The sequence below is a fragment of the Gymnogyps californianus genome, chromosome 14, assembly GCF_018139145.2.
Source record: "Gymnogyps californianus isolate 813 chromosome 14, ASM1813914v2, whole genome shotgun sequence".
Lineage (NCBI taxonomy): Eukaryota > Metazoa > Chordata > Aves > Accipitriformes > Cathartidae > Gymnogyps > Gymnogyps californianus.
The window spans coordinates 15,033,542-15,044,398 of record NC_059484.1 but is presented as its reverse complement, the minus strand read 5'-3'; the positions used below and the strand labels follow the sequence as shown (position 1 = coordinate 15,044,398).

General features: G+C 60.1%; 1 protein-coding gene across 1 annotated transcript; it reads left to right on the top strand.

The window, feature by feature from the left end:
- The first annotated feature begins 637 nt into the window (after positions 1 to 637).
- NDST1 (N-deacetylase and N-sulfotransferase 1) lies at positions 638 to 10,342 on the top strand. Its single transcript, XM_050905428.1, is given in 15 exon segments — positions 638 to 1,477; positions 2,085 to 2,567; positions 2,698 to 2,785; positions 3,014 to 3,168; positions 4,315 to 4,500; positions 4,887 to 5,015; positions 5,192 to 5,374; positions 5,734 to 5,830; positions 5,984 to 6,052; positions 6,055 to 6,106; positions 6,603 to 6,777; positions 7,032 to 7,202; positions 8,110 to 8,219; positions 9,096 to 9,198; positions 9,313 to 10,342. Coding segments are annotated over 15 exon segments (2,631 nt in total). The 5' UTR covers positions 638 to 967; the 3' UTR covers positions 9,433 to 10,342.
- Positions 10,343 to 10,857: the final 515 nt, after the last annotated feature.

The following is a 10,857-nucleotide window of genomic DNA, read 5'->3' as shown; positions in this document are numbered from 1 at the left end:
TTCTTTTCTTTTTTTAAATGGGTCTTTCATAGGGAAGGGAAAAATATTCCCAAGGTCTCTTCGGCTCCACGTGGGCATTCCCGCATGCCCGTCTCGGTGACCTTGGCTGGCGGCTCCCGGCTCGGCCTCGTGCCGCCTGGCTGGCCGGCTGCCCGCGTCCCTCCCTGCCAGCGGGGCTGGGCGATGTGGGGCTCGGACCCCCCACACCCCTGTTCTCCTTGCCGCAGCCTGGCTCCTGCTGGGCAAACAGGAGGAGTGGGGCTGCTTCTCCAGCAGCGTGGTGCGACAGGGACTCATGGGGGGCCGGGGGCTCCCCTCCATAGCACCCCAGTGATGCTGCTGTGCTCCAGGCACACACCGCAGCCGGGGTCCCATGGCACGCGTGCGTACCGCACTCCCCCCCCATCCCCGGCGCTGTCAGGAGCTCACGGCGCTCTCGCGGCAAGCCCTGGCACGCCGGCAAGCTCGCTGAGGGATCTGCCGGGCCGCCGCTCTGGCGTAAATAAAAGCGTCAGCGTTGGTACCAACACCGTCCCTCCCTGCTCATCCCGCCTCTCTCTTGCAGGGCGCCGTGCGGAGCCGGGGGACCGGGGCACCCCGGGGAGCTGCCATGCCCGCGCGCCCGCCGCGAGCTGCGCCGAGGCCGCCCGCCGCCCCCTCGCCCTGCTGAGGCCATGGGGCTGCTGCTGCCGCTGCTGCTACTGCCACCGCGGGGATTTCGGCTCGGCAAGGGGACTCTCGGTGCGTCTGCCATGGTGACATGAAGCGGACAGCGAGGGACGCTGGACTGCTGGAAGGGAGAGAGCCTGCACAGGCAGCCTGCTAGTATTTTAATTTATTAGTAGTGTTCAATTTTATTTTACCTTTTTTTTTTTGGTTGGTTGGTTGCTTCTTCCCCTCCCCGGGGCTCGCGAGGGGAGGGGGCAGGCAGGGGAGAGGGGCCCCACCTCACCCTGCGGATGCAAGGATGACTGTGCTGGCCAGGGCCCGGCGGGGTATCCGGCAGCTCTCTCCGCAGGTGGTGTTGCTCCTGCTCTTTGCCTTCTGCCTGCTCAGTGTTTTCATCTCTGCGTATTATTTATATGGGTGGAAAAGGGGCTTGGAGCCCTCTGGGGACGTGGCGGGGCCAGACTGCGATGAGCCCAAGGTTGCCCCTTCCCGCTTGCTGCCGCTGAAGACCCTCAGGGTGGCCGACTCCTCCCGCACAGACCCCTTGGTGCTGGTCTTTGTGGAGAGTCTCTACTCCCAGCTGGGCCAGGAGATCATGGCCATTTTGGAGTCGAGTCGCTTCAAATACAGGACGGAGATCGCCCCGGGGAAGGGGGACATGCCCACGCTGACCGACAAGGACCGGGGACGCTTTGCGCTCATCATCTATGAGAACATCCTCAAGTATGTCAACCTGGACGCCTGGAACCGGGAGCTGCTGGACAAGTACTGTGTGGAGTACGGTGTGGGCATCATCGGCTTCTTCAAGGTAAGGGGGTGGATGGGGCGAGCTGAGACCCCAAGGCCAGGCCGGGCGTGAGCGGGGGGCTCCGGGGTCCCGCTGCCCTGCAGACACTTTGCCTTCCCCTTGCTTTCTGCAAGCAGCCTGAGTTGGTGTGGAGCCGGCCTGCAGCCTGGCATGGGGCACAGGCTTCTAGTAGAGGGCACCATCTCAGCCCTCTCCCTGTGGAAGGGGTGTGTGGCCGCTGGGTGTTTTGGGGGTAAAAACACACCTCTGGGATCAGCCCAGTTGCTTTTAGCATCCCGTTTCCCAGCAGTGACCCTTGCTGGGGTTTGCCAAAGCATGAGCAGGTATTTTGCTCGGCAGCCCCCTGCCCTTCTCCTGCCCAGGGCTCACAGCCCCAGGGGGCTTTGCACGTTGGACGTGAGCAGGATTGAGCGTGCGAGGAGGACGAGGGCACCCTGTACTCAGGAGAGGAAGGAGGGGGACCCGGCACCCGGATCTCCGGGGGCAGTGAGCCGCCTCCCTCCTTGCCGTGGCCGTCGGTGCCCCCGGTGAGCCCCTGCCTGCACAGCCAGTCTGGGCACTCGTCCCCAGCGTCCCGTCTCCTCTAGCACCCATCTCCCCCATGCAGGCCAACGAGAACAGCCTGCTGAGCGCCCAGCTGAAGGGCTTCCCCCTCTTCCTCCACTCCAACCTGGCGCTGAAGGACTGCAGCATCAACCCCAAGTCGCCCCTGCTGTACATCACGCGCCCCAGCGAGGTGGAGAAGGGCGTGCTCCCCGGGGAGGACTGGACCGTCTTCCAGTCCAACCACTCCACCTACGAGCCGGTCCTCCTGGCCAAGACCAAGTCAGCTGAGTCCATCCCGCACATGAGCGTGGACGCGGCGCTGCACACCACTGTGATGCAGGACCTGGGCCTCCACGACGGCATCCAGAGGGTGCTTTTTGGCAACAACCTCAACTTCTGGCTGCACAAGCTCGTCTTTGTGGACTCCGTCTCCTTCCTGACGAGCAAGAGGCTCTCCCTGCCCCTCGACCGCTACATCCTGGTGGACATCGACGACATCTTTGTGGGCAAGGAGGGCACGCGCATGAAGGTGGAAGATGTCAAGGTGCAGCTGTGATGTCCTGGCTGGGTGGGCAGGGGATGCATGGGGCTGGGCGCTTGCGTGTGGCCTGGCGTGGCAGCCGTCCCCATGGCTGCGTGCTGAGGACATCTTGCTTTCTCTCCCCCTCTCCCAGGCGCTGTTCGACACGCAGAAAGAGCTGCGCACCCACATCCCGAACTTCACCTTCAACCTGGGATACTCAGGGAAATTCTTCCACACGGGTGAGGAGGGCGAGGGCATCGCTTTGCGTGTTGGTGCCATACGGCTGGTGTTGGGGCACGAACCGGTGCTCAAAGAGGCTGATGTTGGGGCTGCAGGAGGGTCCTCAGGCATCCCACCCTGCTGCCCCCCATCACCCGGTCACCGAGAGTGACTCCCCCTCCTTCTGCCCTGGCTGATCGCGCGCGGCTCTGCATGCCCGGCGGTGATGGTGAGCGTCGTGCCCGCAGGTACCGATGCCGAGGATGAAGGCGACGACCTGCTGCTGTCCTATGTGAGGGAGTTCTGGTGGTTCCCCCACATGTGGAGCCACATGCAGCCTCACCTCTTCCACAACCAGTCAGTTCTCGCCGAGCAGATGACCTTAAACAAGAAATTCGCTGTCGTGAGTAAGATGCCGCCGGTGGGGGTGCTCATGGTGGTGGGAGGACGGGAAAAGGGGGGCGAAGAGGCTTCCTGGGGGACCTGGGTGACGGTCTCTGCTTGCTGGAGCAAAGGGACCTGGTGGCATTAAGTCATGTCCCCCACGTTGCAGCTGGGCGGGTAAATCCATTTATACGCCAGTACCTGGAGCAAAAGGATTTATCTACTCCAGCCAACGTGCTGCTGTGGCAGCGAGCTGCCCCGGTGCCTGTTCGAGGGGAGACGTTGGCTGTGCATTGCTGCCGTGCCTGCCTGGCCCGGCACCATGGGGGATGCGGAGGTCCAGTCCAGAGGGATGCGACTTGGGTGCTCAGCCCGGCGCGGTTTGATGCTGTGCTGGGCAATGGTGGGGGATCCTGGAGCGGTGGCCGTGTGCCAGGAGGCTCTGGCTGATGGAAACTCCCTCTGCAGGCCGAGCTGTTGGGGACATGTTTGGTTTATAAAGGCAAGCTCTGACCTTCAGCTTGGTAAGGGGTTGTCCATCCTCTTGGACTGTCCTTTATGTGGCCCTGATAAAGCCAGCATTGAGACCAGATCATGTTGTGATCGACTGGTTTGCTCACAGCTGTCTTGAATCCAAACGAGTAAAGCCAGACCCAGTACTAATAATTGGGTCCTATGGCCTAAGAGAGGGATCTTCAGGCTAACTTGAATTTGTTGTCTGATAATTAGAGGTGCTTAATTAGAGAGAGACCAGACCATCCCTACTTGGGATGGGCAGTTGTCCAGCTCAGAATTTCCAGGCTGTTTTATATCTACTGATATAAACCGATTTACAGTCCTGTATAGATGTATCTCCTCGTTCTCCACAGAAAAGCTTTGCTGCTGTTGTTCTGTTGGTGACAGCAGAAATGGCAGGGATGAGGATGGTCCACGTGAAGCAGAGGAGCAAGTGTCCACCCAGCATGTCTCCTCCTGGGCTCCCTTTCATGGAGAAAGCCCTGGTTAGGAGAGGATGTGCTGGCACAGCCCTGCCCTGGTTGCTCTCCAGAGGCACAAATAAACAATTTGTGGTTGGGAATGGGCAGTCCGTAGGGGAGAGATTGGTTTGGGATGTTGTGGTTTTGGGGTCTCCACGGTCACCCACTCCCTGCTCTCATCTCTGCAGGAGCATGGCATCCCCACTGACATGGGGTACGCTGTAGCCCCCCACCACTCAGGCGTATACCCCGTCCATGTGCAGTTGTATGAAGCTTGGAAGCAGGTTTGGTCAATCAAAGTGACGAGCACGGAGGAGTACCCCCACCTGAAACCCGCTCGCTATCGCCGTGGCTTCATCCACAACGGCATCATGGTAGGTGGGCAGGCTTTATTTCTGGTGCTTCTCTCCTCTTGCCTACCCCACCAAAACCCAGAACCTCGGCGGGTGGTTTCTGAGCAGCTCGGATGCTTCGATTTGAGGGGGCTGTGCCCTCTGCTCATCCTGCATGGGGGAAGCTCATGGGAGGACGATTTCTGGCTTCTCCATCTGTCCACCTCCATCCCTTGTGGGTAGCAGGATTCAAGTCGAGGGTGGGGAGCGGCAGTGGAGCTGGTCCTGACTTCTGAGGGGTTGAGGGGACCCCCTTTTCATTTGGGAGGAGAAGGAGACCCAGCCCTGGATGCCTAGAGGAGGCCATGTGGCCATTTCATTGCCCTGGCTCCTCCGCCTGCTCCATCCATATCTTTTTCCTGCCCCAGGTACTCCCCCGGCAAACCTGTGGCCTCTTCACGCACACCATCTTCTACAATGAATACCCCGGTGGCTCCAGTGAGCTGGACAAAATCATCAACGGGGGTGAACTGTTCCTGACCGTGCTCCTCAACCCTGTGAGTACTGCCGTCCAGCTGCCCAGGGACAGATGGACAGGCGTCTCTTGCAGAGCTGTCCCCCAGCGCCGCTGTGGGAGATGTCCCTGATGTCTTCAGCCAGGGTGGGAGCCATTTGCATGGGATGGCTGCCGAGTGAGGCTCCGCTAACCCCTGCTCCGTCCTCTCCGCTTCAGATCAGCATCTTCATGACCCATCTGTCCAATTACGGCAACGACCGCCTGGGCTTGTACACCTTCAAGCACCTGGTCCGCTTCCTCAACTCCTGGACCAACTTGAAGCTGCAGACGTTGCCACCCGTGCAGCTGGCACAGAAATACTTCCAGATCTTCTCCGAGGAGAAGGACCCATTGTGGCAGGTACCCCCCGTGCCTGGAATGGCGGGGAGCAGCCCCCTTTATTGGGCTGGGAGAGGGAAGTGGGGTATAGCTGGCCCCGCTCTGAGCAGGAGGTTGGACTAAATGACCTCCTCAGGTCCCTTCCAACCTGCATTTCCCTCTGATCCCCTGGGTAAGCAGCGGTTTTTCACCTCTCTGTGGTTCTGTCAGCAGTGCCAGGAAGGAGTTTGCCCCGTAGCCCTGGAGATAAGCCCCGTCTTTGCCTTGCCTGCTGAGCAGCCTGGCCTCCCCGTGTGTCTGCTCGGGCTGGAGGGGGCTGAGCAGTGGTGTGCGGTCCCGTCCAGGCTGCCCTGTCTCTAATCCTCCCCGCTGCATTTCAGGATCCCTGTGAAGACAAACGACACAAAGACATTTGGTCCAAAGAAAAGACCTGTGACCGATTCCCAAAGCTTCTCATTATCGGGCCTCAAAAAACAGGTGCTTCCCTTCACCCTTGGTGCTGTGAGCATGCCGGGAGGCTTGCCAGGTCCCCCCACGCCCCCAAAGAGCCTCTCTCAGCCCTCCTGCCCTGAAGCAGAGCTCGGAGGGAGGTTTGGCCCAAGTCACCTCTTGCTTTCTGTCTGTCCAAAGGAACGACCGCCCTTTATCTCTTCTTGGGGATGCACCCGGACCTGAGCAGCAACTACCCCAGCTCAGAGACCTTGAGGAGATACAGTTCTTCAACGGACACAACTATCACAAGGGCATCGACTGGTAGGTCTCCGCGCTGCGGGGGCTGAGCTGGGAGCGCCAGTTCCTTTGGGAACAGGAGCAGCAGTGCCGTGGGGTTTCCTGTCGGCCTTGCAGCCACCAGGCTCTTGCTGGAGGGCACCTGGGTGCTGCAAGGTGGGATGAATCCTGCACAGGCTCTGCCCTGTGCCTTCAGGCCATCACACCACCATGGTTTATCCCTGAGATGTTGTCCGTAGGGCAAAGGCCACTTGCCAGGACTCAGAAGTGCCCTTGGCAGAAGTCAGCCTTGTGTGCATCTGCTACCCCCTGGTTTCAGGGTCTGCCTGGGGAATCTGGTGAGGCCTGGCCCTCCAGAATGGCTGGAGGGGATTGTGGAGCCCCAGGCAGCGTGTCAGACCTGGGGCGACTCTGCAGGGTTAGTGCTTGGTACAGAGTGTCTGAGATGTCACCTGCAAGGGGGAGTGCCGGGGACATCTTGTCATGCCCATCCGCCTGCCTCACGCTGTGCCTCCCCCAGGTACATGGAGTTCTTCCCCATCCCCTCCAACACCACCTCTGACTTCTACTTCGAGAAAAGTGCCAACTACTTTGACTCAGAAGTGGCTCCCCGGCGAGCCGCAGCCCTGCTCTCCAAGGCCAAAGTCATCACCATCCTCATCAACCCTGCAGATCGAGCCTACTCCTGGTATCAGGTGAGCTGCTGCCTCTGCCCCTTCCCTGGCTTGGGCAGCCCCGTGGGGCAGTGCGAGCCTCCCACCTCCCCTTGGGCCAGGGGCTTCCTTCCATTGGCTTGGTTTGGGAGGTGGGATGCCTGCGGGTGCTGCACTTTTTGGCTGAACAAGACGCACGAGGACACGGCGTGGTGGCCTGGGAGCCACAGCGCTTTGTGGGCAGCCCACGATTTGGGTTGCCCCAGGAAAAAACCTGCCTCGCTCGTGCCTGACAGCACCAGCGAGCTCACGATGACCCAGTCGCCCTGAAATACACCTTCCACGAGGTGATTACGGCGGGACCCGAGGCTGCTCCGAAGCTCCGGACCCTTCAGAACCGCTGCCTGGTGCCAGGCTGGTACGCCACCCACATCGAGCGCTGGCTGAACAGCTACCACGCCAACCAGGTAGGGATGGGAGCACCCCACTCCTATGGTGGCAGCACCTTGGGGAGCCCCCCTCGCCCAAGCAAGGATGCTCAGGGAAGGGAGCTTGGGTCCCAAGTCAGCTGCGAGGGTGCTCCCGTGGGAGCTGCTTTTCTTACACCTTATTAATAACCATGGGGAGAAGAGTAAAAGTATTTGGGGAAGGTGCAGAGGGCAGATATTGTGCAAGAAGGAAACCCTTGTAGTGTGAGATTGGTGATGGATGATGCACAAAGATGTCCTTGTGCCTGTCTTGGGCAGGTAGGTCCTTCTGCTGGTCCTCTGGCAAAGCAGGGTTGAAAGGGGGCCGTGGGGTGGAGGGCTGTGGGTGGACAGGGACACCCACCACTTGCTCGCCACTCTCGGCCACAGACCCCCACGGGGCTGCCCTGTCTGGTGTCACCGCGGCATCAAAGCAGGACAAAAATAGCAGGCAAAGCTGCCCGTGGTTTGAGCTGCCTGCAGGGGACATGGGGGCTGGATGCCAGCCTTGCCGTGACCCGCACAGTGGAGTGCTGCTGGCAGTGTACGGGCTCAGTCACTGAATGATTTTTCCGCTGTCATTTAACCTTATAAAGTCTATTAGTTGTCTGCTTCTGGCGTAATTGCTGTAATGCAATCCTGGCTGGCTGTGGGTTGGGCAGCCCTGAGCTGAAGCTCTGTTGTTGTCCTGGATGGATCCTGGCCCTGGCTTTTATTTGCATTTAATTTTCCAACACCCAGTGTAAGTGAACACCGGGGCACGTTAGCATTCAAAAGGGGACCCTGCGCGGGCTCGTGGCAAATTTGGCTCCAAGATGGCAAAAGGTGTGGTGAAGGCGTTGTTGTGCCCCAGGAGAGCAGGGCTGGGAGCCAGCGGCACCTCACCGCCCTGCCTTGCTCCTTGCAGATCCTGGTCCTGGATGGCAAGCTGCTCCGAACGGAACCCGCCAAAGTGATGGAGACGGTCCAGAAATTCCTCAGCGTGACCAACTTCATCGATTATCACAAGACCCTGGCGTGAGTCCTTCCCTGAGTTTCTCCTTCGTCCAACCTGCTGTTGCTCCCGGTGCAGCGGGTTGTCCCTGGGGACAACCACTGCTGTCCCAGGGCAGCCCCCAGCCTTGGGGCTCACCACAGAGCTGCTGCTGGTTTTGATGAGACCAGGGTTTCACCTCAGGCCGGAACAGCAGCTCCTTGTTGCTGCGACCTACACTGGGGTAGCTGCCATCAGAAATACCGTTCAACAAGCACCCCACTTTGCTGTGCTTATCCAGACACCGCGGTGGGGATGGTGGTGTCACTCCAGGCAGTCCAGGAGCAGTTCTGGGCTCCTGGAGCAGAGTTCAGGGATATGTTTGTGCCACATGTGATGGTGTTGAGCCCTAGCACCCTGGCTCCTCGTGCACGCACTGCAGAGAGCAGCTCTTGCTGCTGGCCGTGTGGCACCTCCGTGCGTGTCAGCTTGCTCTGAGCCTTCCAGACATTAAAGCCCACCGTGGGAAGCAGGAGCCTCCAGAGCTCCTAGAAAAATAATAATTTACCTCTGTGCAGGGCTGCTCTGAGTCTGCACCCAGGTGCTGTGGGGCTCTTGAGGGCATCCAGGGCCGAAGGTGCCACAGAAAATAATAATTAAACACACGTAGACCCCCGTGCTCCCTCAGCAGGGCGATGCGGTGATGAATGAGCCTTGGCAGGCTGCTTACTGTGTGGCTGCATGGGAAACGTGTTGTACCAGGGGGTCGATAATGAGATGTTAGCTGGGCTGCGGATTAAAAAGAGGTGGAGAAGTGCCCCTGTGCAGGGCTGGGCAGCAGCGGGGCTTGTTGGGCAGCGTGCTTGCCTGCGGAAGGTGTGGGGGGGCGAGAGGAGTGAGGCAGAGCTCTCGCTTCACAGGTTTGATCCAAAGAAAGGATTCTGGTGTCAGCTTCTGGATGGAGGGAAAATGAAATGCTTGGGAAAGAGCAAAGGGAGGAAGTACCCTGAGATGGATTCAGATGTGAGTATGCAGAAAGCCTCCTGGGACGGTCCCGAGCGGGGCCGGGGGGGCCGTGCCGGGGCGGTGGGCTCGGGGCTGGTCCCCCTGACCTTCCTCTCTGTTCTCCCGTTGCAGTCACGCGCCTTCCTGCGGGACTATTACAGGGACCATAACATAGAGCTCTCCAAGCTCCTGTACAAAATGGGGCAGACGCTGCCCACCTGGCTGCGGGAGGAGCTGCAAAGCACCAGGTAGCTGCCGCCCGCCGCCCGCCCAGCAATACCTGAGCGGGGCTGACCCCTGCACCCAGCGGGACCTTCCTCAGCAATACCCGGCCGCTGCCTTGGAGGGGACCCCCAGGAGCGAATGGCTGCGCCGGAGGCTGCCCGAGCGGCGGCCTGACTCTGCGGTCCCTGCGCTGCCACTTCTCCACCTACCCCACACCCGTTTCTCTTTCGTTTTATTTTTCCTTTTTAATTCCTGGGCCTGTCGGTGAGGTCCCTTCCAGCCCCTCTCCGACACGGGGAAGTGGCACAAATTCCCCCTTTCTCTGCCCAAAGTGGGCTCCAAGCCCCCTGGGCCTGAGGGCAGCAGCAGAGCTGTCCCTCGCCTCCTGGTCCGAGGGCAGAGGAGCCGCTCTGGGCACGCTGGAGGTGACTTTGCTGAGCTGGAGCAGAGGAACGGAGCTGGTGGAGACCCAAAGCACAGAGGGACCCAGACCCACTCCTGCCATCGGCCCCACGGCAGGAAACAGGAGAGTTTGCTGGATTCCCCCGACACCTACTTGGAAAAGCTGCGAACAAGGCAGATTTGTCTTTCAAAGACTCGGGCAGGCACGATTTCTTTTGTCATCTCCGTTCATTTTCAGGCTCCTCAACCTCTTGCTCCCCCTCTGTGGGCAGCGTGGTGGGACCGCGGCCAAGCAGGAGAAGGCCCCGGTGTGCTGGCCCCGGTGTGCTGGCCCCGGTGCACTCCCCGGCACGCTCCCGTCCCCCCCAAGCCCACCCTGCAATCTTGTACACATGTGGTGTTTCCTGTGGTAAAGCCGAGTGGTGCTGGGCATCCCCCATCACGGAGGAGAGCCGGCCCTCGGGGACAGGGCGGACGTTGGGATAATGGCAATCGGAAGGATGCTAAGAACTTCAAACCTCTTGAATATTAAAAGCGAAAGTATTTTAATAATGTTGGGGTGTGGGGGGGAGGGTTGGGTTGGTTCCCATTTTGCAGGGGGTTGTTTTTCTTTGGTGCCAGAATTTGTACCTAAACCCCGAGGGTTTTACGTGGTCTCTTTGGTTGTTACATGTGATGTGGACGAAGGTCAGTGGGGAAATGGGGGACGGTTTCCCAGCCGGAGACGCGTCTTCATACTGGTGGTGCCGTACAGAGCTGCAGCCCCAGCTCTGCCTCTCCCGCGCCCAGCCATGGCCCCTGGGTTTAGCTGCCGGGGCTGGCAAATGAGACTGAGCCGTCACAGGTTTACCGGGATAAGGGCCCAAATTTCCCCTCGGATGGAGCTGCTCCGCAGGATGCAGGATGGCAGCGGTTGCCGCTGGAGGTGGACGCGGTACCCGAGATGCTGCCGTCACCTCCAGAGCGGGGCCAGGGCAGCGGGGGGGGGGACACACACATGGCGTTTCACCCTGGGTGATGGAGGGACCCCACTGGCGGTGGGGGTTCCCA